General features: G+C 39.5%; 3 protein-coding genes across 6 annotated transcripts in view; 2 read left to right on the forward strand and 1 right to left on the reverse strand.

Annotated features, from left to right (window-relative positions):
• Positions 1–1,755: 1,755 nt before the first annotated feature.
• On the reverse strand, positions 1,756–8,098 carry ubxn6 (UBX domain protein 6). The gene is made up of 11 exons (XM_056236831.1): positions 7,899–8,098; positions 7,280–7,437; positions 4,216–4,280; positions 3,715–3,843; positions 3,547–3,644; positions 3,381–3,456; positions 3,215–3,299; positions 2,908–3,127; positions 2,692–2,822; positions 2,419–2,567; positions 1,756–2,335 (listed from the first exon to the last, which is right to left on the reverse strand). The coding sequence occupies exons 1-11, from the start codon at positions 7,979–7,981 to the stop codon at positions 2,210–2,212; spliced, it is 1,320 nt and encodes a 439-aa protein (XP_056092806.1). The 5' UTR covers positions 7,982–8,098; the 3' UTR covers positions 1,756–2,209.
• An 815-nt stretch (positions 8,099–8,913) lies between these two features.
• On the forward strand, positions 8,914–25,785 carry hdgfl2 (HDGF like 2). 2 transcript variants are annotated; one of them, XM_056236827.1, is made up of 16 exons: positions 8,914–9,121; positions 9,718–9,794; positions 10,439–10,577; positions 10,661–10,831; positions 15,053–15,175; positions 15,290–15,358; positions 15,436–15,619; positions 15,809–15,893; positions 16,676–16,979; positions 17,066–17,196; positions 20,269–20,336; positions 20,441–20,511; positions 21,209–21,310; positions 21,495–21,648; positions 21,744–21,867; positions 24,892–25,785. In XM_056236827.1, exons 1-16 carry the CDS (start codon positions 9,050–9,052, stop codon positions 25,019–25,021), a joined length of 2,004 nt encoding a protein of 667 aa, XP_056092802.1. In that variant the 5' UTR covers positions 8,914–9,049; the 3' UTR covers positions 25,022–25,785. The 2 variants fall into 2 exon arrangements, with proteins under 2 accessions (XP_056092802.1, XP_056092803.1); XM_056236828.1 differs by having other exon boundaries at positions 15,439–15,619.
• An 810-nt stretch (positions 25,786–26,595) lies between these two features.
• The window catches only part of ap3d1 (adaptor related protein complex 3 subunit delta 1), a 34,215-nt gene continuing 33,258 nt past the window's right edge, over positions 26,596–27,552 (forward strand). For all 3 annotated transcript variants that reach the window (XM_056236815.1, XM_056236817.1, XM_056236816.1), the window contains exon 1: positions 26,596–26,879. In XM_056236815.1, coding sequence (XP_056092790.1) covers positions 26,784–26,879 — 96 coding nt within the window. In that variant the 5' untranslated portion in view covers positions 26,596–26,783. The remainder of the gene's footprint in view (positions 26,880–27,552) is intronic.

Consider the following 27,552-nt stretch of genomic DNA (forward strand, 5'->3'; position numbering starts at 1 on the left):
AAAATAATAAGCAGCAGCATTGGCATTTCTTTTGGCAAAGTATTTTCTTAATTGTTTCGAATAAACTGCACCATAGTTTGCAGTTGTAATGGGTTTCCTACAAAGCTTGTTTAAATAAAGCATAATTTAAAAACGAACAACTTTTAATATGCTGTTAACCAACATTTTCCTTCCACACATTTTCAAGACTTCTGCAGTCAAGCCATTTGATTTCTTTCATATACGCTCATCTCTGACAATGCATTTTATTTCATACATCACATCAAAAGCATCAGAACACAACATTTAAACTACACATTTCTGAGTGCAAAATACAAGCAGTTTTTACCATATTGGCGTGGTTTAATCAGTGAGTAGGGATGCACCGAAAATGGCATTTGTGGTTTTTGGCCGAAAGAATAAATAACCAAACATGCCGCCCAGCCCCTCCGTGTTCACCGATCAGGTTTCACTCTTGGGCTCTCCGTTCCGTGTGTGTACTGCGCACTTTTGTACAGATCATGCTCACCAGAAAAGCAGTCCACTCAAATAACGTGCCGACATGAATTTTCTCTGTAGTAGACTTGTTTCTGTTTGTAATAGCCCTATACTGTGCTGTAACATTGTGTGGTATAGCCGTTCTGGGCAACGCTGGTAAAATGATGCTACCCTCTTGTTCACTGATCCGATCTCTGCTATCTGCTCTGATAACAATAGCTTTGTAGGACTATATTATTTTGATTATTGGTCAAAAAATAAATCTGTTGAATCTGATTGTTGCATAAAACTGAATGAAGAATAATAAACTGATATTTTAATATAGGGCTATTTTCTGTCCAATTTTTTGACACTTAACTAAAGTGGATTATTTTATTGGCTTGCATTTTTTAAATTCAGATTCAGTAAAATTGCATTTAATTTAAAAGTATAATAATACAAAAAATGTATTTAAAATAGGAAAATGACATAAATTGTCGTTTTCAGCCAAGTGCATCCAGAATTTTAGGTTTTGGCCTAGAATTTTGTTTTTATTTCGGTGCATCCCTATCAGTGAGTATTATAATCTGCACTAACACCCTAATGTTTTTCGTAAGAGCTGGTGCATTTTCACCGTAATCATAAACACTGGTTTGTAGCGTAAATAGTTATCCTTTACGGTTATTCTTCTACCTGCCTATTGCGGCTTAAGAATCGGAAGTCTTGCATATTCTGTTAATAGCTTACTTCCGGGTTGAAAATGAGGGGGATTTTTGACGTGAACATCCTTTCAAAGTATATTTTATTGGATTCCGTGTGCAAACACATGCTCCACACAAGACACACTAGAAAGTTTCATCCTTGTCCAGTGTCTGCGTTATATATAGAGGTTATGAGTCATAAATATCTTAATATTCATTTAAACTACAGTTGCGCATATCTTAACCTCACACAAGCTTGTCAATTACGAAAAGAGTTTCTTTTCAACTGTGACATCATGGTCGCCAATGTCGGCACCTTGTGGACAAACTCGTTTGGGGAGCGCATAGTACACACAATTAGGAGGAAAACCATCAAACATGCTGCGTGTGTAAAAACAAGTATACTTTGGGCTTAATTATACAAGTCAATTACTTGACATGGTGACAACTGAATTGAACAGACATTTATCTCTATTAGGAGGTAGATCATTGTTGCAGACCACAGCTTTTTGTCTAATTTAAGTTACGTTAAAACATTCAGGCGTAGTCACATTTTTGTTAAGCAGGAAACAACTTCAATTCAAAACAAAAGACAATCTGAACTTGGTAGTGCTCATGTTAGATCAATTTCAAACCGTTGTCACAATGAGATTTTATGGTACGTTAATCAACATTTCTCTCTAAGCAATAGCTAAAAAGTGCTTAAGATTACAACAGAGCCACTCGCAGACCATTTCCAGTCTGACAGCATCGCAGTGTGCAAACTGAGCTTCTTCCGTTATCATATGATGACTGGTCATGTTACTTCAAGCAACAATGCATTATAATAGGACAGACTGTTTAGAAATTGGCCCTTAAGGTGCTAACACTTCCCATAATACATCACTGACAGGAAACAACTCCTGTTGTTAGCACCATATAAATCCACCTAGCACATGTTGTGGACTCAACCAATCCTGTGGAGTTGTGGACGATGGGAGAGAAAATCACTAGGAGTGGCAAGAGAACGCAGGCGGGACAGCAGTGACCAGGGAGACACAGCAAGACTATGTTCAGCTCATGCTCTTGATGTTCTCTAATAACGCTGCTTTAAGCAGAACAGCAGTCTTTCCTCCCGCGGCCGCGATGTCTGAAAGCACTGCGGCGTCCCACGAGAAAATCAACAGAGCTGCTGGGGCCTGGAAGGTGAAAACAAATGTGTGACTCAAATATTGTTTAGTAAATTCAACTTTGCAGACGGTGTTCTTTGATCTTCACCTACCAGGTTGCACTCATTCAGAGCAAACTCCTCGTCGTCCTTGAGTTTTTGTCCTCCAGGAACCACCAGCTCAAAGGGCTGCCAGCCGTTCTCCAGCGAATCACGCACAAACTGGTACAGCGCTGTCACTTTCTCCCATGCCAGGAACGTGCCTGCAGGGCGTTTAAATGCAAGTTACGCTGTACAACAAGAGCCTTCACTTGGCCAAAAGAAGCTAAATCATGTTTGCACTCTTGCATTGACAATAGACTGTTCTAATTAAGAATAACTACCAACCCTGGAGTATATTTCCATCCGGTAACCGCACTCTCAGAAGGGCGTAGTTGTACTTTCTTCTCTCTCTCTGCTCATCTTTTTCACGCATGGCTTTCGTTCGCAGCATTGCGTTTCTCTCCACGATTTCATTCCTGTGATGAAAGAAGATCATAAAAACATGGTACGAGTCTTTGTTTATCAGCTTAGCACAAACACTACTGTTGTTGATTTCTTTACTTAAGTTGCATTTCTTTCTTCAGTTCTTCTGGGGTCAGATTGTAGAAGTCTGGGGGCAACTCGAAGTTTGTGGCGTTTTGGGAGGGTCTGAAGACCTGCGGTTGGCGGTCCAGCTTCGCTCTGATTGGCTCGCCCTTCTGCAGCAGCTCCAAATCCACCTTTATCTGCTCCAGAGCGTCCGGTTCCTGTGGCGGCAACACCAGGTACTCCTCAGTCCTATCTGAGATGTGTTATTCAGGGATGGAGATGTGTGAGGGCTTGGCGTTAAAGAAATGACACGCTTGTCTTTGAAATATAATGGCATTACCTTCGCCGTCTACCGGCAGTGCGGTGCTTTCAAATCCCAGGGCCTGAAGATACTCACGAGATCCTTCAATCACACTGACCTTCTCCTTCACGAGTAAAACAACAAGATGTGAGTGAATGTGCTTCATGAATCCAGTTCTCTCTATCCTGACTGAAAACGATCATACCTGAAACACCTTGTTGCTAACTTTGATCTTCCGATACTTTTCCTCAGTCGGATTCTTACAGATGTTTTCGATGTACCTGTCATCGGATTTCAGTTGGACATTTTACAAACACACCGAGATATCGTTGTAGAAAGTTAATATAGTCCTACAACTAAACAGTCCTCACTTGCTAATGATGTCAATGGCAGCCTTCACTTTCTCTTTGTCTTTATTAAAGGTGTGAATCATCATAACGGAGGCCTCCATCACATCCTCTGAGAACCTCTGTGAAAAAAGAAGCACCTTTAGTCAAATGTAATTTCTTCAAGTCTTGCAGATTGTCTAATAGTCTCACCATAAGAATGGCTTCTTTGATGTGCATCTCTCTTTCAGTCTTTGTTAAGATTTTTCCAGTAAGAGGGCAGGTGAAGAAAACTCCCGCCACTGAGAAACAAGACGGATCCTTCTGTGGAACCCCGGAGGCCTGGAAAAGGTATTAGTGATCACGGTCAGGAAAAGAGTATTGAATCTTAAAGGGACAGGTCACCTAAAAATGACAATTCTGTCATCACTTATACTACACAAAAAGTACTAACTGCAACAATTTTACAAATGATCACTTTAAATGAATTTACATGAGATTTAAAGGTCCACTAAATAAATTTTTGCCGCTTTTTACAAGTTTTACTCACAGATATAAAAATAAATATATATTTTGACCAATGTGTTGAAAATGTGTTCCCACAAAAATGTTTATTCTACATACTGTTTAGATCACATGACCAAATACTATTAACATAGAGAGTAGTAGGTCATCTGGATATTTTTCAAAACCCAATAAAACCATCGGACTTGCCTCGACATCTGTGTTGTTCTGACTGGCCGCTACGGCAGCCGCCTCTGCTTCAAGTTCTCGCTTCACTGAAATGCAATAATAAAATGAGTGGCTGTTCATGCTTTGAGATTTATTAATGTTTTTAAGATGTCTATGGAAGCTTGTTTCCACCATGGAATACAATATAAAAAAGTAATTGCAACTTTTTAGCTTACAATTCAGACTTATAACTCAAAACTAACTTCAGCTGTTTATATCTTACAATTCTGAGAAAAAGATGTAGGTGCTACATATGAACTTGAATTTACTTTGCGACTGTTAAAAAAGTATGTTCTATGTAGTATAAATGTGTGTAGTATGAATAAAATTTGGACGTACTACATATACGCCATGTTGTTATTGTCACGTGAGCTACCAGCATCAGTTGCGTCGCTTCACTGCCATTCATAAATCCTCTCCCGTGGCCTCATGGGATAGTAAAGTGTCCATCGCATGCACACTTCAGAATCCCGCCGGAAGTAGTAGGCCATCCAGGTACTTCTTCCCTACTGTTTTTCGAATACTATGAATCCAGACATAAGGTGCATCCCAATTTGCGTACTTATGCACTATTCTATGACGTTTTATAGTATGAATATTGTGGAGCTTTCAGACTTCGATATTGAATGACAAATAAATAACGTTATAAAGTTCATACACTACACAAATGAGTACATAGTGCACAAGTACATTGAGTATAAGTGTATAGTGCGCCATTTGGGATGCAACTATACTACTCTTTTAGTGTACTGTTTTTCGCATACTTTATAGTATATGGATTTTGGATGCAGCGATAAACAATTCTGACTTTCTTGCAATTTCAAGTTTATAATGCGCAAATGCGCTTTTTTCTCATAATTGTGAGGTATTATAACTCTGAATTAAAAAAAAGAATTTACTAGCAAGACTTTTTTCAGAATAAAATACAGAATTGTGAGTGTATAGATCACAATTCAGCCTTTATAATTCTGAGTACGACAGTGCGAGTTTATATATCGCAATTCTGACTGATAATTGGGAAATATAAACTGGGAATTTAGGAGTGTCTGCTCATGGCTGGAGTGTGAAGTCCAGCTCCCCCTCTCCAGGGTTGTGTCCGAAATCAGCCCCCATACCCAGCCATTTGTAGTGGTGTCCGAAACCATAGTGGACGTTATCGAGTGCACTCATTCAATCCCACAATGCACCGCAATAACGAGTGTACAACCGATGTACGCTCAATGGCTAGAGAACACCCATAATGCACTGTGAGAGTCTTGAACTGAATGAATTCCCGCGTCTGACCAGAAGATGGCGCCTACAGCTGAATCATGCATCCATTTTTCAAACCTCTGGTCGAATGTGGGTATAGCGCAACATCATACAGGTATGAATTCCTTTTTAATTGATTATTAAAGGAGAACTCCGGCGCAAAATGAACCTTTGGTCTAATTACACATTGTTACCTAGTCAACCGTTATCTGAGATTTGTTTTCATGATTATCGAATGTAAATAGTTTTATCTCTAAAAACAGTTTAGCCTATGAAGCTAGTATAACGCTAGTATATTGGGCATAGTGTAATGACAAATAAAAATCAATTGTTAATACCACTAACAAGGCTCAAAATAGCCCCACACTAGCACGGTAGCATAATGAGGGTCCCTACCTTCAAACCGAAGCATTGCGAACTTTGAAAAACAGTCTTTACCAGTCGATCTACGAACACCGATTAAAGACTGTATTTCAAAGATGGCTCCTGTCTGTATACGCGAAGTTGACTGTATGTTTAAAATATCTTCTTATTAAACTGTCTGGACACTGACAAAGTTCTCAATGCTTCGGTTTGAAGGTAGGGACCCTCATTTTGCTACCGTGTTAGTGTGGGGCTATTTTGAGCCTTGTTAGTGGTATTAACAAGCGATTTTTATTTGTCATTACACTATGCCCAATATACTAGCGTTATACTAGCTTTATAGGCTAAACTGTTTTTAGAGATAAAACTATTTACATTCGATAATCATGAAAACAAATCTCAGATAACGGTTGACTAGGTAACAATGTGTAATTAGACCAAAGGTTCATTTTGCGCCGGAGTTCTCCTTTAAATTGTTTAATCAAAAACAAACTATGCAAAAGCGGCAGCCCTTCCGGCGCACTCAGGGTCCGAATTCACACATTAGTTTTCATTCACTACCTCAAGTGAACTATATTAGTGGAGTATTGTAGGGAATAGTTAAAGTCCCCGTGAACCGGAAGTTACAAACGACTTTTCTCCAGTGTTGTGACGTATTTCCGAGAGAAACGGAATACTAAATGAGGCAAAATAGTGGGCGTGGCTTTTCCCCCAACTAGCACCTGATTGGATCTAGAAAAGTAGGTGTTTTCATTCAGCCTGTCTACTGTCAGTTGGAGGGGCGTGGTTACGGATGTTAAGCAGACACCCAAACCGTCAAACCCACGTCATCAGGGAAGGTCCTCCAATGCAGAGGGGAGGGGAAATTTCAGATTTTTATTATTTTGATTAAAGATTACGAAGCCAAAAAAATTTTTTGTGTGGATTGACTTACATGGATGAATTGTTCACCACAAAACGATCAATTTAGGCAAACAAAGTAAGTATGGTCAATTTTCAATTCATGGGGACTTTAATGAGGGTATAGGGGGCGATTTTGAACACAGCCTAGATGTAATTTTGGCATAATGGGTGTAGGTAGAAGGTCCAACCACACCCTAACCCTATCCCTCCACCCATTAGATCCAAGAGGTGGAGCTGGACTAGGTCAAGCTCAGCCCATGACGTCCAGAAAGGGGGAGCTGGACGTCATTTGGCTCTGCAAGAAGCACCACTTGGAATTTAGAGAAAAAAGCCAGAATTGTGAGATATAAACTGGGAAAAGCGAGGAGGAAAGACAGTTGTGAGATATACAACTCTGGGAACTCAACTCGAGGAGGAGAAAATCAGAATTGACCGATAAAAAGTCGCAATTTCCCTTTTTATTCCGTGGCGGACAAAAAGCTTTCATAGACTTCTGAGTGGAAAAGCTGTAGTTATACACTTGATGTACCCTGATTCCTTATGGCGTCCTGTGAGGTTTGCACTTTCGGCCGGTGCTGCTGCTCGATGCGGGCGAGGGCTGCGGCCCCTGCCATCTGTGCGCCTTTATTGGGAGCTTTCCTGGACGCTCCTTTACTGTGAGCAGCCTGCGAGGCTTCAGGTCGAGAGCTGCACGAAACACCAGGTGTCACCCACTCATTTCTGTGGTTAAAACGGTTGTTGTGGCCAAAAACAATCACTAAAGCAGCAGTGTAAATCACTCCCACGTGACCTTTACTAAGCCTGTAACCCTATGAGTAATTATAGCGATAAGGTTAAACTCATCATAGGTCGGATCCAAAACTATTCAAACATTGATGCATTTAGCACACTGTTTCCTGACCTACCATATCCAGATATGATCATGTTAGAAATGCAGTCAGACAGGTACAAATCCATACATATTTCTGTTATACATTACTATAGATTTTGTGTAAAAATTAGCTTGCTCTTTACAGAATTATGTTGTAACAATTATTATCTAATAATAAACCTTGTTATTCGATACATCATCGTAGTCTGATTATATAAACTCATGATAAGTGTGGTTCAGAGCTTTTTGTGATGACAGATATAATATATACTTTTACCTCGAGTCTTCTGTGAGTTTCTTTCCTGGCCCAGCTGACTTGAACTTTATATCCTTCTTGATGTCCTCGAAAAACTTCTTCATTCTTAGCGATAAACTATATGCAAAAATACTGAAATGAAAAATGTGTTGTTTTTAATTATTTATAACTGTAAGGCACACCACCACCCAGAGCGATGTGTTTACAACGGGAATAGGACCTTTTCTGAACCGGAAATGTGGTCACGAAGCAATCGGGACATAAACATTGCGTTTTAGTGACATCAAGTGGAGGGGAGTGAAGTTACATTGAAGTAGATCATTGTTTATTTATTTATTTTAAACACATTTAGTTTGTTTTCTATTTTTATTTTTAGATATAGACCAGTTTTTTGAGTGCATTTACCCCGCCTTGAAATGTGAAATATAATTCTAAAGTCTTTGAAACAAACCTTTTGCAAGAAATAAATAATATTTTCTCTTGAGAAATATTCCATAAGATTTTCTATATTTGACAACCAACTGCAAGGGTGAGTATATGCGATAAGATTTTTTTTAAAATAATAATAATATATGCGATAAGATAAGAATTTCTTTGTATATGTGCTATAGGAATTTTTAAAAACTTTTTTCCCAAATATTTCTTCCTCAAAACTCCTCAAATTGTTTTGTTTTTTACGATTATCATTCTTATTTTTAGTAGATGAAATATAGTAGTAATTCATTAAAGTGAATTGAGTAAATATTTTTTTAGATGCAAATACATAAATAAAAGTGCCATTACATTACATTGAATGCATTTTATATAGATGTTGTAATCAAGAAACTATAACATTATTTTATTTAGCTCCCAATTTAATTTTCAACAGTCGTTTTATAATCAGCAGTGCGAATGTTAATATAATACTATTACATTGAAGTCTTTAGCGGTGTACACATTGTACATTCTTATTGGTGGACGTAAAGAGTGCCAGTCCGTTCCTCCAATCAGCGATGGCCAGAGGGCGGAACTTCCGCTGGCAAAAAAAATGGAATGAGCGGAAACCGCTGCAGAAACCAACCGCCTTTCCTCACCTACTGTATCTGAGCCAGGACTGTCTGTCGGCCTGAAAAACGGACCGTGGGCGAACACAAACAAGCAGAACGAGGAGCGGTGCATAGAGGGACGACAAGATGCCGCACAACTTCCGGCCCGGGGATCTTGTCTTTGCTAAAATGAAGGGATATCCCCACTGGCCGGCCCGGGTAAGAGGAGCGGGGGAGCTCGCGCAAGGCTCGCGCTGCATCCAGTGCACACACCCCCCCACCAGCTTAACCTCAGTGCCTGGTCGTTTACGAAATATATGTTTGCAGACAAACCCGTGCTATCTATTATTCTAAAGTCTAGGCATCTTAATAGATGTATTTGTTTCATATTTATTACCTTATTTATGAATGTATGAGGCTAGCTGGCTGGCTAACTTGTTTGCTGGAGAAGCAGCTAAGGTCGCGTGAACAAAGTCCTGTTTATTTTTTGCATATTATTATTTGGGAATCGTCTTTAGATGCATAATGGAATAATATGAATAATTACTTCATTTAGACTTTAGACTTTTACATTGTATTTACATTGCCCAATCACATGTAAAATTTAATTTGGGGGGGTGGGGGGGTTGAGTGTCCTGTTTACCTATGGACATTCTTTCCTGTCCATATTTAAAGTGACCCACCCGGTGCAAAATAGAAAACCCATTTATAAATTAGTGTTTAATTCTGTAGAACTTCAATTTTCAATGTAGATCTATTGCTGAAAAAAACACGTGATCACCTTATTGTAATATTTGGACTGTATTTTCTTCCAGATTGAAGATGTTGCGGAAGGAGCTGTCAAACCACCTCCTAATAAGATCCCCATTTTTTTCTTCGGGACTCACGAAACGTACGTATCCCCGGATTTCAATGAGTACCTGGTCGTTAATTATGGTAAATAGAGGTGCCTAATCTTGTTCCTGGACATCTGCAAAGTTCAGCTCCAACCCTGATCAAACACAACTGAACCAGCTGATTAAGATATTCAGGATCTTCTTGATAATTACATGCAGGTGTGTTGGATCAGTGTTGAATCTGATCTCCAGGAACAGGATTGGGTACCCGTGGTTTAGATCTTCTTATGAGCTGTGTGCATTACCTCATTGTTTTCTCTTTTTTCCTTTTATTAATGTTGATTGATAATTGCAGCGCTTTTAAAAAGTATGGTGGGACCTTGTCTGTCAAAACTGCCTTGAAGTAACAAATTTAAATTCATCTGACCCCACAAGTCAACAGGTGGCACTAGAAGAACTTTTTTTTAGATGTCACTCCAGGGATCAGACCTCATCTGGTTTCCTTTTATATATTAAAGTTGGCATGAAATGAAAATACTGACTATTGTATAAATGCACATCTGCGTCCCACCCTACATATTTGTTTTTCCGAAAATCTGTCACACTCGGATGTACATCACAATACAAAAGAAGAGACTTTTCATTGTGACTTTAAATGTATTTATAATTCTGATTTTAGCTGCTTATTATTTTCTTTCAGAGCATTCCTTGCACCTAAGGACCTTTTTGAGTATGACAAGAACCAAGACCGATATGGGAAGCCCAACAAAAGGAAAGGGTTCAATGAAGGCTTGTGGGAAATCCAAAACAACCCTCATGCCTCCTATACCACACCTGCAGTAAGACTTAATTTCTACAGCCAAAATCTGTTGTTTCATGACACCAAATGCTGATTTGTCACATTTTCCTTGTGTTTGTTTAGGCTGCATCATCATCGGAAAGCGAAGACAACCAACCTGCTGCGGGAAGTGATGCAGAAGATGAAGAGGAAGCAGTGGTACCAAGGAAAGCTGAAACGGGAAGTGATGATTCTGACTCTGGGAGTGAGGATCAAAGGAAGGCGGCAGTGAAGCGGAAAGCTCCTGCTGCAAAGGTATTCAAACATAAAACAAGCCAACGTGATCACTTATTGTGTAAATCAGCAGTTTATCCTCATTGTCATCTATTCTGTCAATGTTTTTTCTCCTGTAGTGTTATGCATTAGAGCCCGACCGATATATCGGCGGGCCGATATTATCGGCCGATTTTAGGCATTTTCCTAACTATCGGTATCGGCATTTATAATGGCCGATAAATGAATATTTAAAAAAATGCGGTGCGGTGATTCATGTAAGGGTGGCGCTGCCAATAAAGCACCTAAAAGCTGTCACAAGAACTGGCAAAAGTAATGATTATGAATACAACAAATATAGCAAGGAGACATTTTAATTGTTTATTAATAAACAAGTGTTTTCAGTCAGTGTCAGCCAAAGATGAAGTTGACGATGCTGACTCGCGATCTTCAGTGAACGCGTGCCAGAGAGAAATGCACATTTCATACGATTACATGAGTCTGTCTGTCTTTCGTTTTGAATTGTTCTGTTTAAAAGTAGACATTTCAATATAGATATATTTTAATTCTCAGGTCTATACGCTAAGTTTCGGTTCATGAGACGAGCTCCAGTGCACCCGCAGGCGCCTCCGTGTCGAGATTATCTATTGTCTGCTAGCTATATTTACTTCTTATAAATTAAATCCAGGCAAATGGTTGATGAAACATTGATTAAAATTAAGATACAATTAATACAAAACGAAATTCACTTTGAAACAAAAGGTTTTGTGCTTTCTGTTTGATGTCTATGTGAAAGTTTCAAACGCCTATTTTAGTGCCGCTTTCAGAGCGCTCACGTCCGTAGTGCTGAACTGTCGCGTCTGTAACATTGTTTTTTTCCTCATAAATGCGAACACGAAAAATAAAATAAAATGAATATGTTATGTAGCCTGTGGAGACTGAGAGCCAACCCTTCTTCATCCGGTGGGTAGTAGCCTACTTGTGATTTGCGCGGTGTAATTCACAGAATTGATTTCTCTGCTACAGCCTCTGTCACGTATTGTGTGAGCTTGTGACTATTGCAAAGCGCGCAGCTGAGAAGTCCTGATTATATTGTCTGCTATATTTAGGCCTACTTCTTATTTATTAAGGCAATTGGTTGATTTTAATCAATGAAACTTTGATTAAAATGCGTGGCGCGAGCGATCTCCAAAAGTAAACTGATTCTGCTTTGTCTAGGGTAAACAACTGTTGCGACGCGAGCAGTAACGGCCGCGTCCGGTGTAGACACCGTGTTAAAGCTCATTCTGCCTGATAACGCTACGTTACAACATCAAGCAATATTCCAAAAATGTATATAATTATAACACTTTATATAGGGCCATTTTGCATTAAGAGTAGGCCTAGCCTAGTTTCACGTTTAGTACATTTTGCTTACTAATTATTTAAAATAGTATAAAAGTACTGTACATAGGCTATGTAATTAAAAACGTTTTTATTATGATATTATTAATTTTACTGTAGTAAAAAGATCTGAGTTCTTCCTCCACTGGTAGAGATTAGAGGAATTAAGAGTAAAAATAGAGGATAATAAGGTTTTGTCAGTGACACTTTTTATATATTTATTGATACAAGTTATGACTAAATTAAAAGACAAAGTCGTTAGTGAAGATTATGCAACAGGATTTAGAATATAATATAATATAACATGCAATGCAAACTAGTTTGGTTACAGCTCAGCTGTATAATTCTCATTCTATCATTCCCCCTGCCTCCATTACATATCTGTGTCACACAAATGTTTGATCACCACATTTGAGTGATCATTGTGTTTATAAAATATATTTATTCTGTTTATAGCTACTGTGTAAAGTACCCATCAAAAGTTTGTACACACCAATAGGAAAGTGTCCAAACTTTTGACTGGTATACTGTACTATAATACACATAAATAATATTGCTACTGTATTATAATATACACATAAATAATATCGGCCGATATATCGGTATCGGGCTCTTTTTACTCCCTAAAATCGGTATCGGCATCGGCCCCCAAAAATCCATATCGGTCGGGCTCTATTATGCATTATACCTTCAGGTGCTTTGAATTTCTCCTTAATGTCATAGTATTAGTTAGTCACAATGTTTATAATGTTAAATAGAAGTGTTTGTAGAGGAATCTGTGTTTTGCAACTAGTTTTTATTTAACCATTAGGGTCTTTCTATGTTATGAATGTTGTCATGGCTAAAGCCCAAAGTATACATATTTTACATTTACGCTAGGGTTTGCATACAGTGCTTGTGGCATAATTTCGTCATCAGCATTGTACGCACATACTGCAGGCGTGCTGCGTGTTTTTTAACCGCTCGTGCTATGTCCGCGCTAATTAGTTTGTCCACAAAGGGGTGACACTGGCTCGGCCTGTTGTTTTCGTAAACGAGACGGATGAAATTGAACAACAACAAAAAACTGCTGGAGACACAACAACAATAGACACGCACATTGTGTGAAGGGGTTAATAAATACATGCAACTCTAGTTTAAGGGCTTATTTACACCTGGTCACTTCATAAGTTTTCACTGATCAGATAGCTGTCGGATTGTGAAAAGACCAGGGCTGCGTTTCCCAAAAGCATCGTAAGCCCAAGTTGATCGTAGAACAATTGCCACCGATGGTCTCTATGATTAACTTAAGGCCATTGCACACTGAGTCCGAAATTTTCGTATGCGTTTTTTCGTGTTTGTCAGCCTAAAAATTCGTCACGCACAGAAACCTTGCACACTGAGTCCGATGCGTATTTATTAATCCTTTGCGGAAAAAAACGCACAAAAATACAAAATGGATTCGTCAAGCAGTAAGGATGATTTTGTTTGCCTCTTATTGAAATGAGAACAAAGAGAAAATTTTGGGTCCATCCAATCCTGAAATTGCGCCGAGAGGAAGGAGAGTTACACTTCCTTATCAAGGAGTTGCGAATTTATCCCGAGCGATCCAAATTTACTTCAGAATGTCAGTGGTACAGTTTGATGCTTTGCTAGCGATTCTGGAGCCACATAATAAAAAGAAGACCACCAATTTCTGTGAACCAATCGATCCTGAACAGAGACTAGCAGTATGTCTAAGCAGGTATGGACACACACACACACACACAGGCACATGCGTGGCCCGGTGCAAGCAGACAGAACAGCTGTATAGGCTACAGGTTATATGCCTATATTGTACCCAAATAATACATTTTTTATGACGGACGAAAGTTTCGGAGGCGGTGTGCAAGCGTGATTGACATAACTTGAGGTAGATTTTTTTTTTTTACGTGCGAAAATTTTGGATGCGAATTTCGGACTCAGTGTGCAATGGCCTTTAGTCTAACGATTCTTTTGGGAAATGCAGCCCAGGTGTAAATGCCCTCCGAAATGCTTTCAAGATCTGTTCACTCAAACCAGTAGTGCTGTCATATCTGATTATAACATGTTATTCTTTTTTTTTTTTACCATTTTGAGAGGAGTAAAAAACACATATGTGGCTCCAACAACCAGATGCATTTACACTTGTGCAGTTTTGTCTGGAATGAGTCTCAGACCACCTCCTGAAGTGGTTTGAATGCATCACGCATTCGCCACTGAGGAGTAGTCGGGAATCTCTTAAGAAACGCAAACAAAAGACCGGAAATGAAACCACATCCTGAAGCTCAACACACAATAATCTTCATTAAAAGTAGTGAGACTAAATTATCTTACTAGTGCTTTGACCTTGAATAAATGAAATGCAGCTCATAACTGTTGCTTTCATTGATGTGAACTTCGTTGAATTTGCATGTAGGCACATTTATGTGGTCAAATGTAAATGGAACAGTTTTAACATGTATATCTATCCGATCAGTAAAAACGCATGAATGACCTGGTGTAAACAAGAGTGCAAAGACATTTATCACTAATACCTTTTGAAGAAAAATAGCACAGACACTGGACAAGGTTGAAACCTTTTAATGCGTGTATTTCAAACGCCTGTGTTCATGCACGCTAACAAACGGAGTATTCTTTGAAAGGCCGTGTATTTGGCTGTGTTCACATCAAAACTGAAGTGTACTTTGGGCTTTAAGGATGTAGTTGGGCAAAACATCCAATGGAGTACCTGCTTTATACTTAGAGTAAAACTCAAATGAACTACTTTTATGGTGCTTTTGTGTCTGTTTTGATGTTTTGTGTCTCAATACGTTGTAATTGCATGGACAATATGTATATAAAACAGTTAAATTGATTTTTGACTTTTAATTGACTTTGCAGCGGCCACCAGTGAAGAGAACACGGGCATCATCCAGTGATCGAGATGGAGAGGAGAGTGGATCTCCCTCAGAACCGGAACCATCACCCAGCTCTGACTCTGAATCCGGCAAAAACAGCGACCAGGTATTCTTGTCTGGAATTGTACTGGGTCGATAGTTTGCTAAAACACCTCATGGCTTCATTATTGCCAAAAATGCTATTAAAATTGTATTAATAAGTTACTAATGTGTTCTCCAGGACTTCACACCGCAGAAGGATTCGGGCGGTCGAGGTGGCAAAAAGCCAGCTGGCAGAGGCAGGAGGAAGGTGAGAAGACCTCAGTGACATTGGCAGTCTATAATTACATGCTTGCTTGATGTTATACTGTTTTTGTATCATCTTAGAAGGCATCATCAGGCTCTGATTCAGACTCTGGCTCCCAGTCAGATCAGAAAGCTGCCAAGAGCGAATCAGAAGACGATAAGCCACGGCCAGCCGTCTCTGGATCCGATTCGCAGTCTGGATCCAAATCCGATTCCGATTCAGAACCTCCTCCTGCAAGGAAAGGCCCTCAAGGGCGCAAGAAAGGTGAGAACGCTTTGCAACGTGAACCCAGCATATATTATAATTAGTTTTAATGGTTGAGTAATTGCGTTGAATAGCAAGTGGATGGAAACATTACCTGAGACGGTTATCCTCAGTACTCGAATATCAGGAATCCTAGACGAGTACATCAGAATACTAAAGGACACTTTTCTTTTTGCGTCATTTTCCAAGCGGAGAAACCTCCACCAAAGCCACGTGGAAGGAAAGCCAAAGCAGCTCCAGAAAGGCCTCCTTCCTCTTCATCAGATAGTGATAGGTGAGTTTGGTTTCTTTTACTTTCTAGCATTTTTTACATGTACATTTACACTAATAATGTTAATACTTTTGTTTTGCCTTAAAATTTGTTCAATATGACAATTTTCCACCCTCTTTTGGACCCTTAATGCCTGATCACGCTAACATGAAAGTTCAACGTAAAAATTCAGACCAATGCAAAAAAAAAAATTGGTAGATGGGCTACCTAGATATGCAACCTAGATTTAGATATGCAAAATCACTTTCTGACAGTTGGTGGCACTTGCAGAAAAGCAAAAATGTGTTTTGTTTTTTATACAAAACCAAATATAAGTTAACAGAGACAAAAGCCGGTTTCAGATTGTTCCTCTGCTATTCACTGTTGCTTAGCAAAATGGTGTGTTCATGAGCGCCACCTAGTCGTAGTTTGTTACAGCAGTGGTATGTGATCAAAAGTGTAAATCTAATTGGTTGGACAATTTTTTTCACAATGCGTGGAAAAAGAGATGAAAAAAAATGACTACATAAGTAGTGTAACAGATTTCCCATAAGACTACATAATGTCATGTGACATCAAAAAGTTTCAAAACTACAAAACAAGCTGTTTTTGCAACTTAATTGCAATAAATTAATCATTTTAAATATGAAAAATTAGTAGAAACATCATCAGACTAATATGTCCGATTTTAATATATCGTCAAATACTATTCCCATGATATACAAAGAACATTAAAATATTCTATGAATTTGAGCAACACATGGATGGTTATTTGAGTTTGTCTATGTTTTTTTTTTTATGCAAAGCGATAGCGGGACGGACCGCGTCAGTGAGTGGAAAAAGAGAGATGAGGAGCGGCGGAAGGAACTGGAGGAGCGAAGGAAGAGGGAGGAGGCAGAAGAGCTCCGTCGGCTCCGGGAGCGAGAAAAAGAGGAGGAAGAAAAAAGGAAAAAAGAGAAAGAGACCAAGGCCAGGAAAGGAAGCAGCAGCAGTAGCAGCAGCAGCAGCTCGGATGAGGACGTGGATGATCACCCTCTCAAAAAATCCAAGAAACCTCCCCCTGCCCCCATCCCTGCTCCATCAGACTCCGACTCTCCACCTCCCTCAGAGGTCAGTCACCAGAACTTTCTCAACTTTCTACTAGTGTCGTTTCTCCAAATGTTAACTGCGTTTGGGTTGTTGCGTTTCTTCTCTAGGTAAAAAAATCGGCCAAGCGTCAAGATAGCCAGAAAGGGCGGCAAAAGAAAGAGAAGGAGGTGAAAGAGAAAAAGGAGAGACATATCAAAGAAAAGAAGCCACAGAGATCAGAGGAGAAACACAAAGCGAGGTATGTATTCGGATTGCACTGTTCGTAAAGCAACATGCTAACAAAACTATTGGAATCAATTGAGTCGAATCAACTGTGCATCTCGCAGTGCTATTTGCAGTATTTTCCACGACTGTTATTTTAGTATTATTTGTATTCTATTATTTTTATATTTAGTTTTCATTTTGATTTGGCGTGCGTGTGTCATTTGTATATATATATATATATTTTTTTTTATCTTTAATTGATTTTTAGGGTTTCAAGGCATAGGTGTATAGCGTTGGAATCCTTGGCTCTTAGGTTTCTGGCCCGATCGGGACCAAACCAGTGCAGCAAGATTCTCTGGAGTCTGGTTGTCAATAAAGGCTGATTTATACTTCTGCGTCGGACCTACGCCGGAGCCTCTATGCTGTAGACTACGCGTTGGTTTTAATTTATACTTCTGCGTCGTTGTCCGCGTCGATGCACGCAGAGGGAACATGTGAAACCCGAGGGAGCGGTTCTAGCACACCAATCACAGCGCTTGCGTCCGCGTAGAATTGACGCGTTGTTACATTTTTGCACGTCGGGGTACGCCGAAGGGTACGCGCGCTACACACAGCCTACGACGTAGCTACGGCGGGAGGTCGACGCAGAAGTATAAATTGGGCGTAATCATCACAAAAAAGTTTAAATTTCTATTTATTCACTCTCAAACGTCAAAACGTTCAAAGTGGGAGGAGCCACTTTTACTAAAATGGCTATTACTCGTGTACGGAATGAGATATTTTCACCAAATTTTGCACAACTTTGTAAGAGCTCATTCTGTGGTTGTGTGAAAAAGCATGTGACGACTGGCCACTTGGTGGCGCTATAACATAAACATAAATATGGATATAACTAGTGTTGTCACGGTACCAAAATTTCAGTATTCGGTACCAATACCAGTGAAAATCCACGGTTCTCGGTACCAATTTCGGTACCAAAGCTTAATTTAGATAAAATTTACATATATTAAAGTGTATATCACAGTTACAAAGATGGAAACTGTAGTATTAAACACTTTACAATAAGATTCTATTTGTTAGATAACATTAGATAAAATGACCTAACAATAAACCATAGTTATATACATAGCAATTATTGTCCTTGGGGTTAATTTAAAAATATACTAATACATTTTTAAAATCAAAAGTTTTATCTGTTAACATTATTTAATGCACAATGAATGAAGTGAACAAACATGAACAATCAAGTGTTTGTATTAAATAACATTCACAAACATTAATTATTGTTGTAAAAATATATTGTTCACTCAATGTGTTGATGTTAACACATTAAGTAATGTTAATGAATATCTTATTGTAGTGTTACCAAACTATACAGGAGATAAAACATGTTTTATTAACTGTAGCCTACTTTTATTTAATCCAAAACTGCCAAAAATGTCACTCTTGCCTGTCTTCAAAACTTGAGAACGCTGTAGCTGATTTCTAATGCAAGGGCTAGAAATCAATTAATTCTTTGCTGATACTCCTTCGTCATCACGGAGAGCGCAGTTTGCACCGCTTTCTCCTTCTCTCCACAAGCGCTCGCGCTCGCTCTCGCGTGTCTCCGCTATGCAACCATAAACAGTGACGCGCCTGGAAAAACAAGCTCGCACGTCGCTTCTATTATGAGCGAGCTTCCCGCGCGCCTACATTTGAAATTTGCACGCGCAAAAAACGTGCTATGTGAAAGTGTGAACGGCCCTTAATGGCAACGTGACATTAGCCTAATTCAACATATTTCCCTATGTGGCTCTTTCCTCCTTTCTTGTCAACAAGTGGATTCAGAGCCAACGCATTAGCAGCGCCGCCGGTCGCCATGTCTCAGTGTTTTTATGAAGAGGACGCAACTCTGCACCTTTCGGACAGCGCATCAAGAACCGGATTAACCCGGTACTCGGTACCTAGAAAAGCTGGTACCGTAACCGTTAATTTTTTTTAGTACCGACTTGGTACCGAAGTACCGAGTTTTTTGACAACACTAGATATAACCATGCAACCCTAAAGGCCTAAATCGCCGCGCGTTATTCGTCAGCGTTTTTCAGCGCGTTTTTTGTTCACACCCAAGCGATTTTCGCTGACGTTGAGCCGAGTGAACATGCAAATTCATTCCCTGACATTAGATGGCGGAATGGCGCTTAATGTAAAACAGAAATAGTCCTATTTTGTAGTCGCTGTCGCGTTTGTCATATAGTTCTTTATGTTCCGACACCAACGAGACCAGCAGCTCTACATTCATCTTGTCTCGCATCTTCCTCGTCTCATTTCTTCTCGGCAGTGTAGACCATAGATATCCATAATAAAGGCCATTGGCCAGCAGCGCGGACGAGACATCTAGCCTTTATTATGGATATCTATGGTGTGTAGACGCTACTTGGCGCATCTTCTTCGCCGTTACGTATGTGTGCTCGGCACGACCGTTTTGTGTTTGAGCGCCCCCAAGTTGTGTTTTACTGTAACTTCAGAAGCTCCAGACACGTGAGCAAAAGCGCCAATCTCATTGGTCGGATAGTTTTTGACGCCGTGCATCAAACCCAAAAAAAGAACCCGAGGCGTTTTTTAAAAAATGACGCTTTTACGCGTGGCGTTTTTCGCGTCGGTGTGCACACTCACATAGGCGTCCTTTGTTTAGTCACGAGGCGTGAAACGTCGGCGAATAACGCGCGAGAAATTCGTCCCGGTGTGAACAGGCCTTAAGTCTGATTGACTTGAACATTGGCATGCGGTGTCATCGTCCAAGGTGCCAAGAATGCCAATGAAGTTTGAAGAGCTTTCAGACAAGGTTAACGGAGGCTGATAGAAGGCCCTAGAGGCCTGTGAGAAATTCAAAAGAAAGCGGCCACCGGGGGGCACCTTCGTATTTTTCACGTGCTTAAAGGATTGTTTACCACGTGATGTTTGGCACACGCCCACGTCATTCATACCGCATGGTAGAACTCCTCATTCTGAGCAACTTTGCCTCTTGGACTGCCGCTGTCAATCGAATCATTCGTTAAATATTGGAGATTATTTCAAAAAACAACTTTTGCAACTCACTAGGTCAATAATTATTACTGTTTCCCACTAGGTCTAAGCCCGAGAAGCCAAAACGGAAGTCGGTGCGTCAACCTGAGAAGAAAGTTGAGAAGAAAAAAGGTCACATGAAACGTTCTCATGGCGGTTCAGTCCTTTTTTTAATAATTTTTATGGTCAATCAGACTTAGACTAAGTATCGTTTCTATCGCCCTGTATAAATTCAGAACCCTCACCTGAAGAGAAACTACAGAAGCTCCACACAGACATCAAGTTTGCACTGAAGGTTGACAACCCAGTAAGTAGTGATGTCATCAAAATTACCTTTTGAATTTCATCGGGATCAGTAATCACTTTCACACATGAAAGCCATTAAAATTACTGGAAACATTACACTGGCAATTTTACAGCAAATGTACCATGTCTAGTATTCACACAAGCAATGTTTCTGGTTGAGCACGCTCTTTTAGGATGTCCAATCAGTTGATTCAAACGCTTCTTTTACTTCATTCTGTTCATTTAAATCACTCCACAGAAGTCCCTGCACACTTTATTTTTATTTGTAGTAAAACAAATATTTTGATTTAGCTGTTTATTACTGTTATTTTTGTACAGGAATTTATTTATTTTTCAATGTTTATTTTTTAAAGATATTACAGTTTCAAATAGTTTCGATCTATTTGAGTTGATTAGATATAGATTTAAAAAAAAATTATTTCAGTTTTAGTTTATTAATTCACAGTTAGTAATTTTAGTGCTTCGACTTCAACTTATTTCAGTTAGTTGCCAATGCAACATTTCTAGTTTTTTGTATGATATTTATATTTTATTTCAGCTGTATTTCAATTAACGAAGATGTTTTAGTTAACGATAATAACCCTGGTTCAGCCACTCATCATTCTCTGCCAGACTCTATATTTCTAGCAACAGTTGTACTTGTGAAAGCGCCCTGATGTGAGTCCCCTGGTATGATTCTGCTTCCTTTCAATCTGTAGGACATTGAGAAGTGTCTACAGGCCTTGGATGAGCTCGGCTCGGTACAAGTGACCACTCACACCTTACAGAAGAACGCAGATGTTATTGCCACACTCAAAAAGGTACAAGAACTTACAGAAAACCTGAAAACGACACCCTGATATCTAAAAGTCGATGTGAATTTCCATTTGCAATCCGTTTTACTATTTAAAGGTGCAGTATGTAATATTGACAGCTAGCAGTTGACATGGGATAGCATTCCCATCATAAAACTTGCACACTTCTGACTGTCTTTTTGTCTTTTAGATTCGCCGGTACAAAGCAAGTAGTGCAGTGATGGAGAAGGCCACCGCAGTCTACAATAAACTAAAGCTCCAGTTTATTGGCAAGATTGAGACCGGTAAACCAAAGCCGGATGAAAAGAACCAAGAAAGCAATGAGCAAGACACACAAAACACAGGTAAACTGTGAATCTGGAACGTTTCCAAATCATTTCAAGCATTTAAACCACTTTTAAAATATGCTTTCTGCTTCCGCTTTGTTTCTTTCTCCCAGACGACTCTAAACCAGTGAACGGAGAATCAGAAAGCGAGATAAAAGATGTTTCTGATTCCGAAAGCAAGCCCAATCCCACAGACCATGAGAAACAGGATGAGAACAAATCCCCAAACGGCATCAGGTGAAGAGCGGCCATCTTTCGTCCTGTTTTAATAATTAGTTTACAAATTTTCCTAGTTTTTTACATTTTCAGTTTTCTTTAGTGTGTAATGTTGCTGTTGTTACAAAGCACAAAGTCGTTACAAAGCACAAAGTCACTCCAAAGGGAGTTATTCAGCGCAACTGTTTCTGAACTCCCTTAAGAGCCTCGATTGTAGCCTTGAGTTTTCTTCCTGGAACAAACATGCCACAATATTCCTCATTTTTAAAGGGGACCTATTATGCAAAATTCACTTTTATAAGGTGTTTGAACACAGATGTGTGTCCACAGTGTGTGTAAAAATCCACCCAATACTTTTATTATAATCCCCTTATATCATTATCAATCTCTCACAACAAGCTGTTTCAAATTTCCCCCTACTCCTAAGTAAGGCTGCGTCCCAATACCTCCCCTTACCCTAGATTTCTGCCCTAACCCTTGTTTTTGCGCGTTCTCGTGTAGGGGTAGGGTGTCCCAATACTCCAAAGAGCAAGGGGGAGTGCTATTCTCCCCTTAAAATCAACCCTCAAAACATAGTGCGGTCCGATGCAGGCTTAAAACGAAGTGGAAGATGAAATTACCCAGGATACCTTGCGAACTCAGCGAGCCGGTCAAATTTTTCAACTAAGATGGCGGACACCGCTGGAAAGGAACAATTTTATTTTAAGTATATTTTCGCAAATACGCATGTTAAAATGTCGAAATATGTTGGAATATGTTAGTTTGATGCCCATCCAATGGACTGTTGAGTTTTCAACACTAATGTTAGAAAATATTTCACGAAGCTATCTGACGATGTTCATATGATATCTGCCGAGTGCTTCAAAAGCAAATCAAATATACATCTGATCTGGGTAAGTTAGTTAATCTAATTTTATTTTCGATTTTGGCTTCCAAGGATTATAAAAAGAAGATATGTGAGGTAAAATTATTCAAAACTAGCCGCGTTCGTCTAGGTCTAGCGCATCATCTTCCCTTCACAGCGCGCTGTCATTTCTCTCTAAACCCAAACCTAACGTCAGAATCAGCACTGAGCACAATCGGTGATTGTTGTAAAGTGCAGTGTCTGCGGTTTCTAAATTGCGGGACGTTGGTGGTAAAAACAGCTACTAAAAGCACAATGATCCGCGCAGGAGACGTTGCCCCGGTTCCCATGGCGCGCGCGTTCGGAAACGGATTGCAACTAACGTTAGACAAGCAAACTTTGGGTTTTGTGTGCGCTTCTAAACGATCAGATACAAACAAATATATGGCAAAATTACCGGAAATGCGTCTTCTATATTCCACATGTCTTCTCTGTTGATTCATCAGATGTAGATAAACGAAAACAGCCCACACAACAGGCAACACAACAACTGGAACCGGCAATTTTATGAATGAAAATAGTAGTAGAAGTAGTAGACACTTTGACGCTGCGCGTGACGTATTGAGGATTGCCGCGCTAATTTGCATATAGTGGTGTCCCATTTCATAGGGAAAGATCTTCAACTCCACTTCCCTCGTTGAGGGGACTTTACTTTCGAGGGCACTCAAAACCAAGTGGAAGTTTTAAGGGGGGAGAAATGGGACAGGGCCTAAGAGTAGGGAAACCCCACCCACGACTGGTGACGATCTGCACTAGATCCCGCCCTGAGTGAGAAGCAGCAGTCCTACATTATAACCGTAAACTAAACCATACACTGCTCTATCTCCATGCAGCATATATTGTCTGGCTCTGTGGGCATCCTAATACAGTTCACAAACAAGCACCTACACAACAGTTTATAGATTAACATGAGGGTACAGGCTAGTCGATGAGATGAATAAACGTAACTCCACAACAACTAAGTTACATAAATGTATCCACTAACCATTCAGAAATGTCCATGTACAGTCTTCCAGTTGCAGCCTCTTCCTGAGTCTCTCCATTTGTGTCTGACTCCGGGTTTAAACATGTAAGGCTGCACTTCGCTACTGGATATTATTGACATTTTGCCTGAGAGAAATTCGGCTGTTGTTCCAGAATCTGAAGCTCGTGTAAAGGATCGGCCGTCTTCTGAACGGGGGTGGGAGCAGCAGCTCATTTGCATTTTAAGGGACACCAAAAAACGGCGCGTTTTGCCTCGCAACTTTTACAAGCTGGTATTTTGAGCTGAAACTTCAGAGACATTCTGAGGACATCAGAGGTTTATATTACATCATGTGAAAATGGGCATTATAGGTCACCTTTAAAGGGTTAGTTCACCCAAAAAATTACCCTTACTCACCCAACCTAGGTGTATATGACTTTCTTCTTTCAGCCAAACAGAGTTATATAAAATAAATTCCTTGCTCTTCCCAGCTTTATAATGGCCATGAATGGTACCTTGTTTTTTGAAGCCCAAAAAAGGGCATCCATCCATCATAAAAGTGATCCATACGACTCCAGGGGATTAATAAAGGCCTTCTGAAGCGAACTTTCTAACTTTCTAAACTCTAATCACTGGCTTCTGGTAACGGCCGTACGCAAGTCGAGTTCTGGCGAAAAAGTGACCTCTGCTTTCAACCTCTTGACAAACTAAAAGACGTAAATGACATTTGTATGTATTCTAAATAAAAGATATAGATTGTACTGAATTTCAGCTTGCTTTCTTGGCTCAAGATAAGGATTTATTGAGTCCATGTCATGCGAAGAAGCAACTCTTCTAACCACAGCTCGAGAGCTGTCGTTCCAACCACACAACTTTGCGATGCTGTTTGCGAATGTTCGTTTAGAACTATTCTTTCGGGAAACAGACTCGTTGAACTGTGCTGATAATGACGGAACGTGCGAACATAGTTGGCTAACGATGCTTTCGGGAAACGCACCCCAGAGCGTTACTGACCGACTGAGAGGAAAGGTGCTGCAACAATGTCAAATGTATGTTTTTTTGAGCATTCAAGCATGTAGGCCTGTTCTTGTTGAGACACAATCAAGACTTTGTAAAAGGAAAGATATGGCCTATTCAATCTAAATACATCCAGACTAATGTTTTATTTGTCTTTCAGGCCTAATCCAGATGACCCTATAGAGCAGCAAAAACTCACAACTGACTCTCCAGAGCCCAATCCGACAGCAGACACAGACGTAAAAGAGGACAGCCGAGCACAGGACGAGCAGATGTCTTCTGAGAGCTGAACTGCGTTTGTCTCTTTTATGCTCACAAACACACTTTGGCTTCCTTCATTCATTTGTGTTATTTTTTGTCTGCCCACCTTTGTGACCTACATGAGTTTTTCGTGTTGTACATAAAACGTGATATGAACATTTATTAGCACTTTTGAATCGAGACGTCACGAGGCAAACAAGCGCCTTAATCTAAATGTTGGATGTGTATGATTCTGCACTAACCTCATTTGGATAGCCGAAGGGGAACGTTTCATTTCAGAACCACACTGACGTCTAGGGGGGGGGAAACACCGAAGCCCAAATGTATTTGATGACTGTGCTTGTACTATGTAGCTGCTTTTTATGAGTAACTTTTTTCCTTTTGTTTTTTTTATGAAAAAGGAAAATGTTTAAAAAAAAAAAAAGAAAGAAAAGTAAAGCAGGCTGGTTTTGTTGATTGACACCCACTACAAGAGATCATGAAGTTTCATAATTTTTAGTGCACAAATCTACATCTGATTCTACATCTGTCTGGTATGGATTTCAATAACTCTGTCTATGGACTTTTACTAAATTCTGTAGACATACCTTTTGTTGTCTGTTGTTTGGTCCTCTAATATTCACAACTTACATCTGCATAGGTTGACCTCAATTATGCTATTCTTTTTTTGGATGTCATAAAACATGCTTATCATGCTTATTATAAACATGTTTCTAGTGCTATGTAACTTGGTCCAAGCTTTTTTTAGTATCCGTGAAGGATTAAATAAAAAATTCCGCATGATGGCCGACAATGTTGTTATAAGGATATTCACTGGACATGTTTGGAATAGAATGCTAACACACTGTCTAGTGCATACTACACAGTATAGACTGTATGTTTCAGTCTTAGTAGGAGTAGTATGGAGCAATCCGGTTACAAACATACACATTATTTATGACATTGACTGGTATTACTTTAGAAAATGTGTAAAATAATATTTATTGTAAGTTAAATAGCGTGTTATGTAAATCACCAGCTCAGTAACATTTTAATTATTCTGTACGAAGTTTTTAATATTCTTATTATGAAACGCGTTCAGTCGCTTGTATAAACAAAGGCTTTGATTGGTCTACTGAGCGCTGACGTCATTCGAACGCAAACCCCTAATGACGCGCTAGCTTGCTGTCTAGACGGTTTTATTTGTAATAAATTCATTTATTTAATTCAAAGTGTAACTTGATATTATAAAATAACGACAAGAGGCAATAGGAGAATACAAATGATCCCAAATGAAGAATACAGAGTTATTTGGTGATTAATCATTCAGTTTTTTTGTTTTGTTTGTTTAAACCATAGGTTTAAAGTTTAAACACTGCTTGATTCACAGTCTAGAAAGTAAGGTTTTCTATTAACGTTAGCTGATTAGAATTATTTATGCAATATGAAACTTGGATAAGATTATTATAAAAGTAATTAAAAGGAATCCGTGACTGCAAAAACATTCTTCACAACATCAAGAAGGAAATGTGAAAATCCCAATAAACGACACGCAGGGAAGCGTCTACTAGTGCGTCGCGTCGCGCGCTAGCAGTGTGGATGGGTTTGTCAGTCAGGTGATCTGTCCGCCATTTTGTCAGCCATTTCCTAGACGGGTCCGCTGCAGATCAGCACTTACTGAAAGAGCAAAACCCCTCCTGCACAGGCCGCTGTTCGGGACTGAATGAGAGACTAGCGCTCCTGCGGGCCGGTCAGTACTCAGATAAAGCCCGTGTTTGCGTTTCGGTCTGGTCGGACAGGAGGGAAATCATCATGGCTCTGAAGATCGTAAAGGGGAGCATCGATCGGATGTTCGATAAAAACCTGCAGGATTTAGTACGTGGCATTAGGAACCATAAGGAAGATGAGGTGAGGAGACACTTCTATCAGTTCATTTCGTTTTATATTAAAATCAGAATTGGATGTTTTTGTAAATATGCTTTAAACGCTGCTGGTATAAATGAATCAAGTTGATCTCGTGTCAGTGATCTCAAATCACCTGATTTCAGGTGAGCTAACCGGCTATAACCTGTCAAATGTGCTTAGATAATGAACTATATTTATATATTAAACTTGAAATATTATTATTTCAGTGATTTAATCATCTTGTTATGTTAGGTGACAGCTGTTAATGTTGTTAGAACAGTCTGTCATCGTTTTGTTTATCATGGATGAGGCCAGTTAGCATTGCTAACGGTTGTGACACCTAACATAAATATATTCTGCAAAATAAATACAAATTTGATTCCATCTTGTTCTTTGTGTAATTATGCATGTGATGAACCGATTCGGTACGCTAAAAGAAAGATGTTAATTCAATAGGCTATAGCTTGCCTCACTTATGTGTGTCATGAGATTGGCCGTGTCACAAAACCTATCTAGAAGCCTATCTAGGAGACAGCTTTTCGGGGGGCATCAAAGATTCGAACGCGCATGATGCCTGTGATGTTCGAACCCGCTTACGATGTGTTCGATTTTAACGTTCTGATGTGCTTATGAATGATGCCCACTAATGTTCAATTCGAGTGTTCGAACACCATTT

The sequence above is a fragment of the Rhinichthys klamathensis genome, unplaced genomic scaffold (assembly GCF_029890125.1).
Source record: "Rhinichthys klamathensis goyatoka isolate OS25496 unplaced genomic scaffold, OSU_Roscu_1.1 h1tg000467l_1, whole genome shotgun sequence".
Classification (NCBI taxonomy): Eukaryota; Metazoa; Chordata; class Actinopteri; order Cypriniformes; family Leuciscidae; genus Rhinichthys; species Rhinichthys klamathensis.

Coding starts and splice junctions, on each gene's coding strand:
- hdgfl2 (XM_056236827.1), top strand. CDS start 9,050: ATGCCGCACAACTTCCGGCCCGGGGATCTTGTCTTTGCTAAAATGAAG. Junction 15,176..15,289: donor CCGGCAAAAACAGCGACCAG/GTATTCTTGTCT, acceptor TGTGTTCTCCAG/GACTTCACACCGCAGAAGGA. Junction 20,512..21,208: donor CACTGAAGGTTGACAACCCA/GTAAGTAGTGAT, acceptor TTCAATCTGTAG/GACATTGAGAAGTGTCTACA.
- ubxn6 (XM_056236831.1), bottom strand. CDS start 7,981: ATGAAGAAGTTTTTCGAGGACATCAAGAAGGATATAAAGTTCAAGTCA. Junction 4,281..7,279: donor GGACGCCATAAGGAATCAGG/GTACATCAAGTG, acceptor ATTGCATTTCAG/TGAAGCGAGAACTTGAAGCA. Junction 2,568..2,691: donor GGATGGAAATATACTCCAGG/GTTGGTAGTTAT, acceptor AACGCCCTGCAG/GCACGTTCCTGGCATGGGAG.